The 18,579-nt window shown below is 38.3% G+C and overlaps 1 protein-coding gene across 1 annotated transcript; it reads right to left on the bottom strand.

Annotated features, from left to right (window-relative positions):
- Positions 1-814: 814 nt before the first annotated feature.
- Positions 815-12,533, bottom strand: pudp (pseudouridine 5'-phosphatase). Its single transcript, XM_077716893.1, has 4 exons — positions 12,423-12,533; positions 11,465-11,683; positions 10,495-10,724; positions 815-1,229 (listed from the first exon to the last, which is right to left on the bottom strand). Exons 1-4 carry the CDS (start codon positions 12,493-12,495, stop codon positions 1,053-1,055), a joined length of 699 nt encoding a protein of 232 aa, XP_077573019.1. The 5' UTR covers positions 12,496-12,533; the 3' UTR covers positions 815-1,052.
- Between the last annotated feature and the right edge of the window lie 6,046 nt (positions 12,534-18,579).

The following is an 18,579-nucleotide window of genomic DNA, read 5'->3' as shown; positions in this document are numbered from 1 at the left end:
CATTGTCTAGTTCACGTGTCTCAATGTGGCGGCCCGCGGGCCAAAACTGGCCCGCCGCATTATTTTGTGTGGCCCGGGAAAGTAAATCTCGAGTGCCGACTTTCAAATGTATATTAAATTTCCTGATTTTCCACCTTTTAAATCAATAATTGTGTTTTTTTAATTCATTGTTTCTATGTTTTTAGTTCAAAATCCTTTTGTAAAGTCTACAAATCTACAAAAAAAAAAAGCCTGCAAACCAACCCGTCTGACACCCATGGTCTAGTTGATATGTTGATTGCAAGTGAGTCAGTCCTCAACTCATTCTATTTACTGCTAAGACAATGGTGAGTGCATTTCATTACCATGGTAACTATAAATGCAGAGTCAAGGGGATGCATTTTGAGATTTGAATCTGCGGAGCACATGTGAGCACCAAAATGACAGCCTGGTTTATATTTTTCCTCGTGGAGGCTGCATGGCATCATAAAACCACTAAATGACACTTGGTAATTTGTTTAAAAATGCCTTTGGCACAATGTCATTAAAAAAAAAAACCCTTTTTCCCAATATTCTTAGTTCATGGTACCGTCCAACAAAACTCCATGCTGTTCTGCTTACCTTTCTTGTCTTTGGTGTTGTAGTCTGGTTGGCCAAGTTATAGTACCATTCTTGCTTGTATTTATGGCATACTTCCACTCAGCCTCGATGTCAAGTGATGGACTGAGTCAATCCATGTAAGTAGAAGTAGATACATCTGCCACATTGATACATAGGTTTGGCAAACAGTCAATACTACTAATGTTTTGCCAATAAAAAGGGAACTCACAAAAGGTTTACTTGGTATATTTAATTTGGCATTTGTTAGATGGGTATACAAACCCATCTAAATGTAACAAGGCAATTGAAAAGAACATTTTGCAGAAGGATTGTTATCCCTTAAAGTATTGTAATCTGAGGTTGAAGATTTTACAAAAAGTTAAATTGCCAAAACATTAATTTTGAGTCTGCAGGCAACGATTATTACAAAATAACCAAGATCACTGAATTTTTTTTATTATTCTTCCTGGGGTTCAGCAAAACGGTGGGAGACCAAAGAGCTGAGGATCAAAATCCTCCATGTTCTTAAGCCTCAGCGTGGCGCCTTGAGTCAGAACTGGGTCCAAGTTCTCATCTGGGACCATCACCACCTGCATTCCCGCAGCCAGGCCTGCCTTCACGCCATTGGGAGCATCTTCAAATACCAAACACTGTTTAGGGAAGACAAAGATGTGGGACAACAAAATCAATCCATTCCATAAGCCTATTAGTCGGACGGTGGAGCTGAGAGCAAAGAAAATGCAAGGAAATGGGACTCGGAGGCATCGTTTCCATTTTCAATCTGATGAGCTTGACATTTCTCGCAGGAGTGCAGTTGTCTAAGAGAGGCGATCTACCCATAAAACTGCAATTGGAAGGACGATGCCCCCACCAGCTTTACTCCATTGGATTTGTTTAAATTTGTATACACTGCATGATAACCCAATGGAGGCATTATGAGCTTTAAAGAGCTATGACCCATGACGTTTTAAGAGTTAGAGCAACCCAGACTATCAGATAATTTTTTTAACCTGACTTTGCATATATAGCATTACGTTTATGGAACCCAGAACTAGGCAGGTTTGCACCAGGTGCTCATGCTTCCCTTAGAGACAAGTACAGTTGAGTTCAGTTAGATTAAGTTGTGTACAACTGTAATTTATATTTTATTTGGGTCAACCTAGTCCTTAATGGGGATACAAGTGTGCAAAACAGTTAATGCAACTTCAACTCGCAGCAACAGACACCTGCCCTGCTGTCCTTGTTCTTTTTTAGGTTGCTTCCATTGACAAATATGTGCTGGGCCTTCTCTGTATACAAATTTACTCAAGGATAAGATAGAAGTAGGACCAGTGTGTGTGTGTTTGCATAGCGTGAATAGCATAAATTAAAAACCAACTAAAAAAAAGGTGCAATTCCTGCACTAACTACCGTATTTTCACAATTATAATACGCACTTAAAAGTCTTAAATTTTCTCTAAAATAGACAGTGCGCCTCATAATGCAGTGCGCCTTATATATGGAAAAAACAGAAAACCAAAAACGAAAAACCACCACTGTCGGATATTAAAAAACTGAAACAATACTGTTAAATATGCAGATGCCATATTAGTTTACAAAATCTTCCATCATATAGCTCCTCCCCCACTGCAAGATTTTATACAAAAAAAATCCAAAACATCAACAATGGCTGGCTCTAGAGGTGACTGTGTAGTGAGTGCGTCATACCTGGAAGTCAATAGCAATTACTGTATTTTCACGACTGTAAGGCACACTCAAAAGTTATAAATTCTCTCCAAAATAGACAGTGCGCCTTAAAATACAGTGCACCTTATATATGGAAAAAATGTCATTCATTGAGGGTAGACCTTATAATGCGGTGCGCCTTATAGTCGTGAAAATACAGTACAAATACCCTTGATAAGGAGAAATAAAAAAATCAAAATCTACTCTACCAATTTCGATCCTTTATAATGAAATTCAGTGAATAAATTATCTGACAATTCCGTTGCACACAGAACAGAAAAAACATGCATTTAATGTAACTGTGAAGTAGCCAAGCATATATTGCATTCGGATTTCTTGCTCAAGGACACCTTGTGAGTAGTCAGGAGGCATACTCTCCAATAATTAGTTGCAGTTTATTTTTGTACGAAGTGGCAGGATTACTAGATTGCTGAATAAAAATGAGAGCATTTATTAAACTAATTAAGTGAAGGCTTTAAGGCATGTACTAATTACAGAAGGGAAAATAATGATTTGATCCCCTGCAGAATTTCCAAGGCCTGCTGCAATGCATCCATACTCGAATTGCAATAGCCCCTTACCAAAAAAACAAAAAACATCGGCATTTCACCTACTGCACATTAAGCAATATTATCAAGGGATATATTTTACATGCATTGCTGGGTCTTTTGAGACTATTCATACAGTATATTGTATTGTAAACCTTTTTAATACTATAAGAAGTGTTTGTTAGTCGAGGAAGAAACGAGTTACTCCATATAGAAAGATGATATGGGAGAGAATAAAGGAAAACATTTGAATGGACGGAAAAGTGGGACTTGGTTAATAGTAAGTGGGAGCTGTTATTGTATTGTTATTCCTGAGTGTGCAAACTAGGTTATGAGAACATTTGTATAGCCATTCTTTTAAAATAAATGGTTCTTCTTTAGTGGTAGCTAGGGTCTTCTCTTAAGAACAAGTTGAGAGGTACCTGACATTAACTAGTTTTCTTACAAAGGGAGACTGTGGAATTGATACTAGTCAAGGGTGTTTTTGGAGAAACAAAACACCAAGTGTGTGCGCTAATGTGGAAATTCCTGCTAGTTATGAGAAATGCATGTGGCAACATCCTCATAATGTGTTAGGCCACGGAGCGAAATGAAAATGTCATCTTTTTATTTTTAACGAGAAAATATGAACCTCACTTGTGTGGGTTGTGTCAAGAAGAGCATCTGGCCTAAAAGTTGCGCCACATCTATCATTTGGATCGACTGGTTCGCTGTTTTGGCCCCTATGGGGGATAAGTTGCAAGTCAATCTATTTGTAAAAAATAATTTTAAAAAATTAAGAAATCCAAGAATAAGACACTTGATTAAAAAGCAGAAGAATTCAAACAAAAAATCATGGCATATAGTCAGTGTTCCCTCTAAGCTGCGCAATACTCTCGTCTTCTCTGCGCAGCAGCAATCATATGGCGCGCAGTAAATAAAATCCAAACTTTTTTTTACACCTTTCCCCATAATGGCACCATTTACACGGCAGCCAGTGGCAGTAGCTCTGTCCACTCTTATGTTTTTTTGTGTTTTAAAGCATGTTTTACATGAAAATTTAGAGGGAACATTGACATGCACTTGCTTATGGCAGGTGTGATACTGGTGTGCCCATAGCGAGCAATGATGAAGTCGCTCACACTGGTACTCAGTGCGCTCAAGGAGGTTGTCTTTCTCCTCAGACCAATGAAAAATTAGAGGGAACATTGCTTATAGTACTCAAACTGGCATGGAAAGTTTTGTGGAAAAGTTCAATTTGGCCCAGTGGCACTAAACATACTTTTCAGATAAAGGTAAAGATAGCTTCTCGTTTGAAAAGCAATGAAGGTCATTGACTCGAAAGAAAGACTGTAGAAGTTGGAGAATTCTTTAGACAGATTTAGATAAAGAATGATATTCAGAAATTGACAAAATATGTTGTTCTTTCAACATACTGTTGTGCAGAAACTTCCATTTGAGCACTTATCATCCCTAGTCACAATGTGGCTACATTTTGAATGGTGAAAGAAATGTGTAAAATTGATAGAACTTTCCATTCAATATGTAAGCAGGCATTCCAGAGAATCAAATAGTATATTCAACCAGTATATAATCTTCTTTAGATGCACATTTAAGTATTTTTTAACAAGACCACTCGGCATGACACAGCATGGTACCTGTATCCATGCTGTGTGATGCTGAGAGGTACTGTGCTTTCTTGCAACCTATATCAACACAAATTGTGCTTGAAACGGCTACGCTCACTGATTCGGAAAATATTACTCCTATCGACCCTAAGATGCACAGCTGACAAACTGAAACGTTAACAGGCTGACGCCTACATCTGTGTTAAAGCACATAAATCACTACTCTGCTGTTGTGTTTGAGACTGTAGAAAACACAATGAGCATCAGGCGTGTACTGCAACCAATGGCAAGTGAGTAAGTGGCAATGACAGATTGTCCACAACATTCCCTAAATGATCTTGAAGCCAAGGGATAAGCTCACGCAAGGAGGGTGAAACATTTCACTATCGCTGTTCTCTGTTGCAGAGACCACAAATAGTAGCCAGTGTTAATGGTAGGCTCAATAAAAAGGGAGCAAACTGTTTAGTACCCGAGGTGGGAGTGAGCCATTGAAGATCAAGTCATAAGAAAGTCTCAAGTTTTAACCTTCAAGTCCAAGAAAGTTTTTCGGATAAAAATCACGCCAAGTATACCACCCCTTGTCTTGATTCAAAAGTACTATCACCCATGTGACTCACCCAATAATCTAACTTGAGCTCTCACATTAACTGCATAGTAAAAACCGCATTTTCTCCACCTTAGCAATGTTGCTAAAATGTTGATACAGAGATTATAGCATGACCGGACATTTGGTCGCCGGACATTTGGTCGCCGGTCTTTTGGTCGCCGGTCTTTTGGTCGCCGGTCTTTTGGTCGCCGGTCTTTTGGTCGCCGGTCTTTTGGTCGCCGTTTTTTTTGGTCGCCGGTCTTTTGGTCGCCGTTTTTTTTGGTCGCCGGTCTTTTGGTCGCCGTTTTTTTTGGTCGCCGGTCTTTTGGTGACAGAGAGTTTACTGTTGAAACCAGCTCTCAAAATTATATTCATGAGAGAGTTTAATATTAATATCGAAGTACTGTTGAAACCAGCTCTCAAAATTATATTCATGAGACAGTTTAATATCTAAATATCTACAGTTTTCAACAGTACTTAGATATTAAACAGTACTTGGATATTAAACTCTCTCTCATGAATATAATTTTGATAGCTGGTCTGGTACCAAGTCTGGTCTACATTATCAGTGACATCTGAGGGCTTACTGTATGTCATGCTGGTTCTGAATGGGGACATTACAAAGTATAACTACTACTTATTTATTTATATGTATCTGTCCTGGCTCTCTACAAGGTCATGCAGAATGGAGGCTTTGAAGGTTTGTTTGCTGGGCAACAGAGAGTTTGGAAATGCAGTCTCTCTGGTTGTTTATATTCTAATTTGTATTGAAAATGCAGCTAAATTATGAAAATGTGCATTTTTATTTTACAAAGTAATTCAATGTTCCATGTTATAAAATTGTACAGTGTGAATCAGAGTATCAAGGACTCTGCCAAGTGTTATTTTATCATCGCTTTGCAATTCAGCAGCAGATTAGGCATGTACTACTGATGGCATAAACACTTACCTGGAATTTGAATACACTTTGCACAAGTGTGAAATTATAATTCCTTAGACTGAGTACCGACAACTGCTTTTATATATCGAGGCATCGGCGTTGTCAACAAAAGAGAAACCCAGCAAGGCAACCATGGCTCAGAATATGAATTCAATGACAGCATGCCCATGCATAATAACAAAGAAGACGACAGCAGTCAAAAGACCAAGATCAAGAAATCAGAGGTGGCCAACAGATTACCAACAAAACAAAAGCAGTAGGCATGGAGTTAAAACATTCATTCAAAATCCTATCTACAGGGTCTGGCATACAATTTAACATAGTTTCCTAATTGCTTCTCTCACCCCAGTGCTCGTGTCTGTTTGATAAAGACTGCAGGTATATACGGTGAGATTTGTCTGGCAATAATGGGCCAATTTGTCTCTCAAAAAGAAAAAAAAAACCTTCTTTCCCTAATCGAGCCTGATCTGAATGGCTAGATTATACCACTGCTGCCAGAGGGAATGCCTTTTTGATTAATGACAGGAGCAGAACTAGTTCGCGCCGCTCTGGGTTGGTGTAAGCGTGAACTTGCTTTTGTTTCATTCATCTTACTCAAAGGTCTATGTGAAACTATGGTAAAATCTTCTGGCTTATCAAGAGCACTGTGTCTGGATTCTAGTGGAAAATGATATCTTGTTTTTGTTCATAGAGTACATACACTTTTCCACCATCTTACTATTCTTTCTGCTGAGATGGCAGTGATTCTGCAATGTTACTCATCAGTGGGGCCACGAAGGTGCAGTACTAAATGAGAGTTGTGCCTAGGGGGTTGAATGAGGGCGTCTGGGATGCACCTGCCCACCTTTTGTATATAAGAGGATATCACATATTGCTTTACTGCAATTAATGTTTAGCGCAGAGCTACTTATATTGCATTTGTGTACTACATTGATTGAAGCAGGATATAAAATGCATGTGAACAGACAAAAAGTGGATTAACGTACCCTAAGAGACTAAGAAAGTTATTCTAGCAGAAATACAATTCTAACACGCACATCTTCTGGTGCATGTTCCAGTTTCTGTAAGCGCATTGAATTCTCAGGAGAAGATGAGAAAGCTGTGACCAAGGAGAACATTTCACACTCCATTATCTTAAAGAAATTTGTATTTTAAAGAGTAAATTGATGGAAGGATGAGTTTGCACCATTGGACCTGAGGAACATCAGGGATGCATTTAGTTCACGAGCTAGTGTCGACACGGGTATAATAAGACACTGTGTGACATCACTCCTTCACTAATTTGAAAAGCTACCCTTTACAGGGTCGATTTGATTGCAAACAAGAGTGCAATAAAAAATTTAAAAAACTGCAAAGATAACGGACTATATATCATTGATCAGCATAAAGTTAACTGTAAATACAAGATGTAGAGAATTTTAAAGATTGTCGCCAGACGTTTGGTCGTCGGACGTTTGGTCGCCGGTCTTTTAGTCGCCGGTCTTTTGGTTGCCGGTCTTTTGGTCGCCGGTCTTTTGGTCGCCGGTCTTTTGGTCGCCGGTCTTTTGGTCGCCGGTCTTTTAGTCGCCGGTCTTTTAGTCGCCGGTCTTTTGGTCGCCGGTCTTTTGGTCGCCGGTCTTTTGGTCGCCGGTCTTTCGGTCGCCGGTCTTTTGGTCGCCGGTCTTTTGGTCACCGGTCTTTTGGTCGCCGGCCTTTTGGTCGCTGGTCTTTTGGTCGCCGGTCTTTTGGTCGCCGGTCTTTTGGTCGCCGGTCTTTTGGCCGCCGGTCTTTTGGTCGCCGGTCAAATGTACTTAGATATTAAACAGTACTTTGATATTAAACAGTACTTAGATATTATATAGTACTTAGATATTAAACAGTACTTAGATATTAAACTATCTCTCTTCGATATTAAACTATCTCTCTTAGATATTTAACTATCTATCTTAGATATTAAACTATCTCTCTTAGATATTAAACTATCTCTCCTAAATATTAAACTATCTCTCTTAGATATTAAACTATCTCTCCTAAATATTAAACTATCTCTCTTAGATATTAAACTATCTCTCTTAGATATTAAACTCTGTCTCATGAATACAATTTTGAGAGCTGGCTTCAACAGTAAACTCTCTGTCACCATTTGACCAGCGACCAAAGGGGACCAAAAGACCAGCGACCAAACGTCCGAGCACCGTAAAGATAGGGCTTTTAGCCCTTTTTTGGACCATTTTAAGAAAGCACATTTTCTATTTACTCCACAATGACCTATTAAATTTTGAAAAAACAAACATGCCCTCCCACACGTTCACACACACACACATATACAGCAACGTACAAATTTGGCTTGTCAGATTCTGTGCCAGAAAGATGCATCACCATTTGTTATTCCACTGAACGCTGCCGATTTACCCCCTAGGCTGTGGTTTCATATCTCATCAAGAAAAATGGCAGCCTGAACCACAGCTGTCTGTGGACAAAAAAGAATCAGGTGTGTAGTGCCACAGGCAGACCTATTAGTAGGAAGAACTCCTTTAAAGTGACTGAAGAAGGAATGGTTAGATAACTGCTGCCAAATACTCAAATCTAAGCATTCAATTAGAACACAAATGTCAGGATGGTACGAGAGGAACGTCAACATTTTCTACTACACACGAACCCATTTTGTCGTTATTCTTCCATGATGCATCAGTTAAGTGAGTCTTTTCACTCATCTAGCAGAGTCACTCTTTTCATGGAAATGTTGAAGAAGCATTTGACACCTAAACAAATCTTTGAAAGTCAACCAGATGAACCCTTTCTGAAGCCATTTTCTTAAAATATGCAGGATCTTAACCTGCCCATGAACCCAAGTCATGCATCTTCTAATGACCAATAGAGCTGAATCAGGTGCTTTAACAGAGAAAGGTCTAACAGAAGAAAAAGCTATGGTGCTGGCTACCAATTAATTGAGCCTTTGTTAACGCAAGCATAGACAATTTGGGTCTTTATGAGTGTCACGCCAATGTCACATATATTTAGATTTTAAACTATCGCAGATCCTTAGTCGGTGCAAGCGAAACACTTTTGTCAACCACAGATAAAAACAGACTGACCTTCCAATTCACGCAATTTCAGATCAATATTCTCAGTCAGATTAGTTACCGCTCTATCCTCATAACGGTCTTGGGGGGTGCTGGAGCCTGTCCCAGCTGACGAAGGACAACCATGCACACTCACACCCATACCTAAGGGCATTTGAGAGCATCCAATCAGCCTAAAATGCATGTTTTTAGAATGTGGGAGGAAACCGGAGTACCCGGAGGAAACCCACGCAGGCCCGGGAGAACATGCAAACTCCCCTCAGCTGGACCGACCCTGGATTTGAACCCAGGCCACCAGAGCAGTGTGGCTGATGCACTAACCCAAGCATGGGCAAACTACGGCCCGCGGGCCACATCCGGCCCGCTAGGCCTTTTAATCCGGCCCGCCGACGTTGTCCAAATAATATTTTTTTTTTCTTTACCCAAAATGGCGCCGTCACGCAGAAGCCAGTAGCAGTAGCTCTGTCCACTCTTATTTGTTTTTCGTGTTTTACAGCCCCTTTATCTTTTTTTAAATTACCTTTTAATTTCTTAATACATTCTTTTTACTTTACTTTGTACTTTATAATTCTTCCTTTAATGATAAGTGATGAGTATGTTACTACTTTAGTCCTTTTTTTCTGTTTATGTTTCATATGTACTATTAACGGATGCACTTTTTTATAAGTATCATATCTTGTGCTGACCCATCTGTCAAATTTTTAAAGTCAATGTGGCCCCCAGGCCAAAAAGTTTGCCCACCCCTGCACTAACCACTCGTTCCCACCGGGCCGCCCCTACTGTTGTAATGTACTGTAAGTAAATCGAAATATTGTATACTGTAAATTACGTGTGTCAAACTGGCGGCCCAGGGGCCAAATCTGGCCCGCCGCATCATTTTGAGTGGTCCGGGAAAGTAAATGGTGAGACTTTCTGTTTTAGGATCAAATTAAAATGAAGAGTATAGATGTATATTACAATTTCACAATTTTCCCCCTTTTAAATCAATAATTGTAATATTTTAATCCATTTTTTCTGTGCTTTTAGTTAAAAAAATAATTTTGTAAAATCCAAAAATATATTTAAAAAAAGCTAAAATAAATATTGTTTTAGGTCTATAAAAAAATTTGTATTTAGGGCTTTTATTCCAGTTATTTTAATCCATTTATTTTTAAAAAAAAATCTAAAGATTATATCTAAAATGGTCCGGCCCACGTCAAATCGAGTTGACGTTAAACCGGCCCGCGAACAAACCCGAGTCTGACACCCTTGCTGTAAATATTTTTTTTTTAGGTCAAAACTGTTGGAATCATTATCAAATAAATCAATTTATAAAGTAGTGTAATTAATTGAATAAAGACCAAAGTCGTCGGCTGGGATATGCTCCAGCAACCCCACGACTGGCTTATTGTATTGCATGGATTTAGTTTGAACAGAATTGATTAAATATGAGAAAATAAGGGCTCACAGTATCTGTCGAAGCTGGCGGCTTGAATCTCTTGGCACAAACAAGGAAGGAGTCAGGCTGGGGCTTAGAATTCTTCACCTCAGGATCATCTCCCAGGACAATGTGGTTGAACAAAGCAAAGAAATCTTTGTGCTGACTTGTCTTCAAATTGAACGTCACAGCAGCTGAGCTAGTCGCTACAGCAATAGGAATCCCATGTCTCTTCAAATGCTTCACCAACTTCTCTGCACCTTTTTTTTTAGACAAGAGTAACCCTTACTCACCCTCATTATTGCATGCATCAACACTTTTTTTAGAGAAGGAATACGTTTTTGTTCAGAAAAAACTCGAGGGAGAAGAAAGTTCAGTTTATCTTTTTTAACTGTTTTTTTTTATTTGGACAGGGATACTTATTTTTTATTTATTTTGTGAATCTGTTCAAATGTATTGAAGTGTTAACAATAGTTTATTTTAGGGGTCGTATTTAGCCCCCCATAAAGAATTATTTTGCTCCCCTTAATAAGGAGTTGATTTAATTAAACATTTTTTAATTATACTTATTTAAAAATAATAATAATACGGCCATATAATATGGGTATTTTTAAGCAAAAAAGTGTATAGTAAGGCTTATATTTGTTAAAAAAAAATAATCACAAGGTATTATTTCACTACCCTTAATAAGGTGTTGATTTAATTAAACATTTCTTTACTATACTTGTTTTAATAATAATTATACCATGTATATTATGGCTATTTTTTATGCAAAAAAGATGAGGTGTAGTAAGGCTTATATTTGTTCAAAAATGAATAATCATAATGAATTAATTAGAACATCGCTAATTAAGTAGAAGTTTTTTTTATCAAGACACACTTCTAATTTATATGTAATATGCCATAAAATTGAATATGTGAGATCCAGATTAGCTCTAAAAATGCTGAAACTAGTGGGAATAAAATGATAACACTAAAATGAGAATGAAACGTTGCCAACCTGGCATGAGTTTGGCTGAAGGAAATATTCTCTCCTGTATTTGTCTGGTTTCAGAAACCAATTCCTCTGCCGTTATCGGAAGCTCCAAAGAGTCTCGAATAATTTGAGCTGCCTCCAAAGCCTTGGCGCCCATCACTTTGGACTTCACTTCCCATGTGTATTTCTTTCCAAACCGGTCACACACTTCTTGGAAGGATACAGAGTACAGCCGCTCTGTGTCTAAAATGACAAAACATAACCACCAAATTATAAACTTTAAACTAAAATTATTTCTTACTACGAAATAGTCTAAATTACATGGAAATGAGTACTAATAATACTATTTATTCATTCATTTTCCGAACCGTTTATCCTCACAGGTCACAGGGGGTGCTGGAGCCTATCCCAGCCATCTACGGGCACCAGATGGGCGTTACCCTGAATCAGAGGCCAGCCAATCGCAGAGCAGAATTAAGCGGACAACCAATCACGCCCATACTCATACTTCGGGGCAATTAAGAGTGTTCAACCAGCCTACTCTGCATGTTTTGGGGATGTGGGTTTTCTCCAGGGTACCCAGAGAAAACCCATAAAAGCCCAGCGAGAACATGCAAACTCCACACAGAAACTGAGTCCAACGCACTATCCGCTTGTAATCATTATTATTAAGTCTCATTTTTATTATTATTACTATAAGAAGCCATCATATCTTTAAATCATGTCAATCCTTGCTACGTTAAGCATTTGCTGGTAAGTACCCATCGATGATTTGTTGCATTTGCTGCTGATCTTGCAGATCCAGATGCAAAACCAGCACAAAAAAAAACCACAAGAAAAGTGCTTAGCACCAGCCCATGGTTTATGTTTTTGCAGGGTGAGTAGGTATAGTACTTCCTGAATGTATAACCTACTATTACAATACAAGACAGCACATTTCTGTTCTATTATTATTTCGCATCGTTACTAAAGTGTATTATACCTAACAGCAATCCATCCATGTCAAATATGACATGGGTCACAGGTTTGTAGACGTTTGTACCGGTTACCGACATGTTTTGGACTTTAATTCCGTGTTGTAGTGACGTGTGACGTCATCGAACTAAGGGAAACTGAAAGTGCCAAAATAAAAGCAAGCGCAAAATTCCCCTTACATGCCCCATAATTCAACATAAATCTGAAAAGGGACACCAGAATAATAAATATATATGTATAATTCTGTATTTCTCTCATGTATTGTGTATGTCACGTTGTTTTAGAGCAGGTGTCATCAACAAATTAGACACAAAGAGCCAATATTTTAATCTGTGAGAGTCAAAGAGCCACACTTTACTTCAAAAGCACCATTAAAAAAATCTGTCTGCCAAATTATTTATGTAGTATAATTCATTATTTGGGTCGGCCCAGTAGAGCGAGTGATTAGCGCGTCGGGCTCACAGCTCTGGGGCCCTGGGTTCAATTCTAGGTCATGTCCCTCTACATGCAGTTTGCATGTTCTCCCGGGCCTGAGTGGGTTTCCTCTGGGTACTCCGGTTTACTTCCACATTCCTAAAACATGCACGGTAGGCTGTTTGGACACTCTAAATTGCCCCTTGGTATGTGTGAGAGTGAATGGTTGTTTGTCTCCTTGTGCCCTGCGATTGGCTCCGGCACCCCCAGGACCCTAATGAGGATAAAGTGGTTCAGAAAATGAGATGAGATGGGATTTATTATTTGTTTTCAATGGGCCCTGATGAATTGGAGTGTGTTTTAAGAAGGAATAAAAATAAGAAAAACATGAAACGAGGGAAAGTACATACAAAACATGATAAAAAATTTAAAAAAAAACCCGCATTTATTTGGGCCGGGAACCACTTGCGGCTCGAGAGCCACATGTTTGCTAGCCTTGTTTTAGAGCAATGGCCCTGGAGAGTTATCTGTCTGTGTCCTGATGCCCCCCTGTCTCTGTTCAAGGGCAAAGTACCCCTGAATTGTCATTAAAGCATTCATATATTGATGCAAATGGCATATAAACAATGTTTATTGAGCTATAGTGGTGTTGTGACAGAGCCCAATGAATCACACCTGGCTGAGCAAACATGACTACAAAATAAAACAATCGTATCTGAATTGCGTTGGGTGCCAGAGCTGAAATAATCGTTTCACAAATGATCTTAGACTCGGTGCCAAAAATACTGACAACACTTCACCACGTTTAAGAGGAGGAACACTTTTTCAGGCTTTTGATTCCACGCTTGTTGGATTGGACCCACTTGAAACTAGAAGAGTCAATCGTCCCTTGAAAAACAGAATTCTCCCATGTTCAAAATCAAAAGTAGTAGGTGTCATGTGTTGATATTGCAAGGGATTCTTTTCCACTTTTTACCTGGAATGGATAGAGCAAAGAAAATCAGACTTGATCACACATTTGTAGATTATTTCCGTTCATGTGTGTGAAAATGACATTTTCAACCATGTATTGGCCTACTATAGTAATGGAATAGATTGTAGAGTTATAAAAACTGATCATATGACTTTGTCTTGCGTAGAATTAGACCAGACATGGGCAAACTACGGCGTGCGGGCCACATCCGGCCCGCTAGGCTGTTTAATCTGGCCCGCATACGTTGTCCAAATAATGTATTTTTTTTCCAAGATGGCGCCGTCACGCGGAAGGTAGTGGCAGTAGCTCTGTCTACTCTTATTTGTTTTTCATGTTTTAAAGCCCCTCTATCTTTTTTTAAATGACATTTTGATATTTCTTAATACATTCCTTTTTACTTTGTACTTTATACTTTTTACTTGAATGATGAGTGATGAGTATGTTAATACTTTAGTCCTTTTTCTGTTTATGTTTCATATGTACTGTTAACGGATGCACTTTTTTATATGTATCGTATCTTGTGCTGACCCTTAATACATTAGTTTTTACTTTACTTTGTACTTTATACTTTAATGGTGAGTGATGAGTATGTTAATACTTTTTTATTCCTTTTTTTTGTTTATGTTTCATATGTACTGTTAACGGATGCACTTTTTTATATGTATCGTATCTTGTGCTGACTTGGCTCATCCGTCAAATTTTTAAAGTCAATGTGGCCCCCGGGCCCAAAAGTTTGCCCACCCCTGAATTACACCAAACCAGATACCTAGGGCATGTTAAACTATTTCAATTAAAAAAAACGAGATTTGATGCCTATATCACTCCAGTGTGCACCTAATTAGTTCAAGAGTTTACTCTTCACATACAACCAAATAATTAAGTGGTGACGTTTTTTGGGCAAACTGAATTCATGAGGTGTCGTTTTTTAGGGAGTTAGCAAAACTACTCGCAACAGTAACACAAATAGTTTTCAAATTATTTCAGCATGAAAAGTGTAAGACACCAATAAATCAAACAAAGCGGCAGAATTCAACAGAGCAAATATTGGTGCTGGATGTCTCCGATGACTCTAAGAATATAAAAAGAGCTGGAATGGGGCTTGTCTGGCATTGTTACACCACTCTTGCTATAGCCATTAGAATAGTCCTATAAATTTCCCCAGACTATTTTCTTGAGCCCCTTTATCTTTTTGCACATCTGCTTGTGTTCTCCAGGGGTCACGTTTCCAAACATCAGCCTCTAGTGTGTCCTTATTAGGTTCCCTGATACCACCTAACAGTCATCTACTCTCATTGAATAGGATTATAACCACCGGCAAAGTAAATAAGGGGACCTCAATTTCATGGGGAGAGTTAGTTAGGGATTTAATTACACAATAGTTATATGAAAATAATTCTGTGAACGGTTTACAAGCGCATAACATTTACATCTATCTGTTTGATCTTTCACTGTACAAACAAAACAACGATCTGCCTGAGAGGATCATTGAAGTGCTCGTAAAAACCTCACGGCATTCTCATTCAATTAGAAGTGTAAATCTTTCTCATGGCTCAGGAATGAAGAATTCCAGAGCTAATTAACACTGAGAGGAAAACTATTGATGGAATTTCATGTGCAAATCAGCAGGAAAATGTTTGGATTGTCTACTAATAGAAAACTACCGTATTTTCACGACTATAAGGCGCACTTAAAAGTCATAAAATTTTCTCCAAAATAGACAGTGCGCCTTATAATACAGTGCGCCTTATATATGGAAAAAACTGAAAACCAAAAACGAAAAACCACCACTGTCGGATATTAAAAAAAAACACCAACGCCTGAAATTAAACAATACTGTTAAAAATGCAGGTGCCATCTTAGTTTACAACATCTTCCATCATATAGCTCCTCCCCCACTGCAAGATTTTATACAAAAAAATCCAAAACATCAACAATGGCTGGCTCTAAAGGTGACTGTGTAATGAGTGCTTCATACCTGGAAGTCAATAGCAATTACCGTATTTTCACGACTATAAGGCGCACTTAAAAGTCTTAAATTTTCTCCAAAATAGACAGTGCGCCTCATAATACAGTGCGCCTTATAATACAGTGCGCCTGATAATACAGTGCGCCTTATAATACAGTGCGCCTTATATATGGAAAAAATGTCATTCATTGAGGGTGCGCCTTATAATGCGGTGCGCCTTATAGTCGTGAATAATGAGGTTTCTGCAATAATCCAACAAACCATAACATTCTTTGTTTTGTTTTTCTTCTTTCTCAAACTCCCAAACTCAGTGTAATACAAACATGACGCAGAGGAGACAACAATTGAACCAAAAGGAAGATCTCAACCACCAGATACATAGATGTTGCTACATCTGACAAAAAAACTGTGTCGGAAGGTATGAATACTGATGTGGCGATATTATTGACTCCAACGCCGTTAGTTTTTATATCTCCCTGCTGAATGAGACACTGACATAGCCAGACAAATTGTGTACTAACACGAGGCTAGTTGAACAGTGGCAGACTTGCCATTCTCTTTTCAGTACCCAGATGGGTTTGACTCAAACGATTCTATTTAAGCAAGTTTGGGTGTTCCATAATCCCTTTATAGATACTTTGAAGCCACACTGAAACTTTAATTATTTTGTGGTGTTTTTATTGATTCAGTGTGTCCCAGCAGCTTTGAGTATTTTTGAGTGTGAAATCATTTAGAGCCATTGTGTTTATTTCTATGGAAGGTGATGGTTTGCATTAATAAATGGAAAGTCACTTATCAATTGTATGACACATTGATCTTCTACATCAGGGGTCGGGAACCTTTTTGACGAAGAGAGCCACAAACAATTCATATTTTCCAATGTTATTCCTTGTGAGCCATACTACGAATTTAAAAGTCAAAATACATACATGTAAATTAGTGTCTTTTCCATTTTTGGGGGAAATTTCAACACTTTTAAAGTGGAAAAAAGAATATTTTTTAAAAGATTCTTATGCTGTTGCCAAATCAATGAGGATGCATTTCAGATTACGTTATAGCGAAAAAAAATGAAGATTAAAGCATTTCTAGATGTAGTATCTCAGTTCTGTCACTAGCAGTTTCCATATTTTAGCTCACAGGTTAGCAAAGAGCCAGATGCACTCATCAAAAGAGCCACATGTGGCTCCCGAGCCATAGGTTCCCTACTCCTGTTCTATATGTATGCATTTATCAAGTCAGACAAAAGACTTTGGTGCTTTGTTTGATGGCATACACCAAGGGTAGGGAACCTATGGCTCTGGAGCCAGATGTGGCTCTTTAGATGGGTGTATATGGCTCTCCACTAACCTATGTGGTTAAATATGGGTATCGCTAGTGAGAGACCTAAGTCCCGAACGTACCAAAGGGAACGTCACGCTGAAACTGTGGCGCCGACATCATCTCTAGCGCCTTTTTAATCATAAATTTTCTTCATTAGACTCTTCTGCATCTATACTCGCATTGATACTCATTGATTAGCAACAGCTCAAAATGTTCTCAAAAGAATTCAGAAACTTTTTTTCTATTTTCAAAGTGGTGAATTGATCAATAAATGCACACATTTTTATCTATGTTTACTTTTAAATTCTTAGTATGACTCTCAAGGAATAATATTTAAAAATATGAATTGTTTATGGCTCTCTTCGTCAAAAAGCTTCCCGACCCCTTGGCATACACCATACAGCTTCAACACTTCCATCAAAGAAAAAGCCTGAAATTCATTTATTCCTTCATTATCCAGTCTGCTTTGGTGGCTGGCCCAGGCAAGGTCCACCCTGATTTCTGTCAAATGAATTTATTTAGCTCTGCTGTAAATCAATAAGTGCTTTCCTTGCGATGATCAGGACAAATCCTGTGTTTTCCCAGTGTGACAGAAAAATGATCATGCTTTAATGCAGACATGCAGACATTGACCAGATTATGCACCCATTTGCACTTCTCCTCCAGATGATCCTTTGATAAATAACCGAGACATCGCGAAAGGAAAGATAGGCCCTAAAGCATCCCGGAGATTTAAACACATACACACATATACACACACACAAACAGGCTGCTCTTTACATTGTGGTGATAAGCTCGTTAACGCCCCTGATACTGATTGGTATCGCCCTCAGGTCTAAATCCCCAGTTGACCATTTGTCCTGGGTGAGATATCAGCAATCACCATTTTAAATGAGGAACGCTGATATGAAATGCTAATTCAGCATCTCAGATCAATATTGTTCCCCTGTAGGAATCAAGTCAAGAGTCAAAGAGTGCAAGTGTTGTCCTTGAGCACTGATTTAAAGACATGAGCTTAAATTTGGAAACTCTAACTCATGCTTTGATTGTGGAATTCCATTTGTTTGACATTGATTAAAGCACTTACTGCAACAACTGCCCTTGTGATTTTGACAATAACTATTATAGTTTGGCACTTTAGGTAAATAAAATAGATGACTGTATAACTGTCAACCTCGGCCAATTGCTCTCCATACTAATGATTGCAATTCCCCTTATTAAGCGATAAAAAAAATGTTCCCCAAAGTGGACGAGGTGCATAATCAGCATGCACTAAATTTAAGATTCTGTAGTTCTCGCTGGTTTTATGTGGGCCGGACCATTTTAGATATAATTATATTTTTTTTTAATAAATGGATTAAAAGAAGTGGATTAAAAAGCCCTGAATATTCAGTTTTTAAAGATCTAAAACAATGTTTATTTTAGCTTTTTTGTATATATTTTTAGAATTTACTGAATAATATTTGAACTAAAACACAGAAAAAAATGATT

Source organism: Stigmatopora nigra, chromosome 1 (genome assembly GCF_051989575.1).
Source record: "Stigmatopora nigra isolate UIUO_SnigA chromosome 1, RoL_Snig_1.1, whole genome shotgun sequence".
In the NCBI taxonomy this organism is placed as follows: Eukaryota; Metazoa; Chordata; class Actinopteri; order Syngnathiformes; family Syngnathidae; genus Stigmatopora; species Stigmatopora nigra.
Note: the sequence above shows the minus strand (reverse complement) of the source record. Positions and strands in the feature narration are given on the sequence as shown.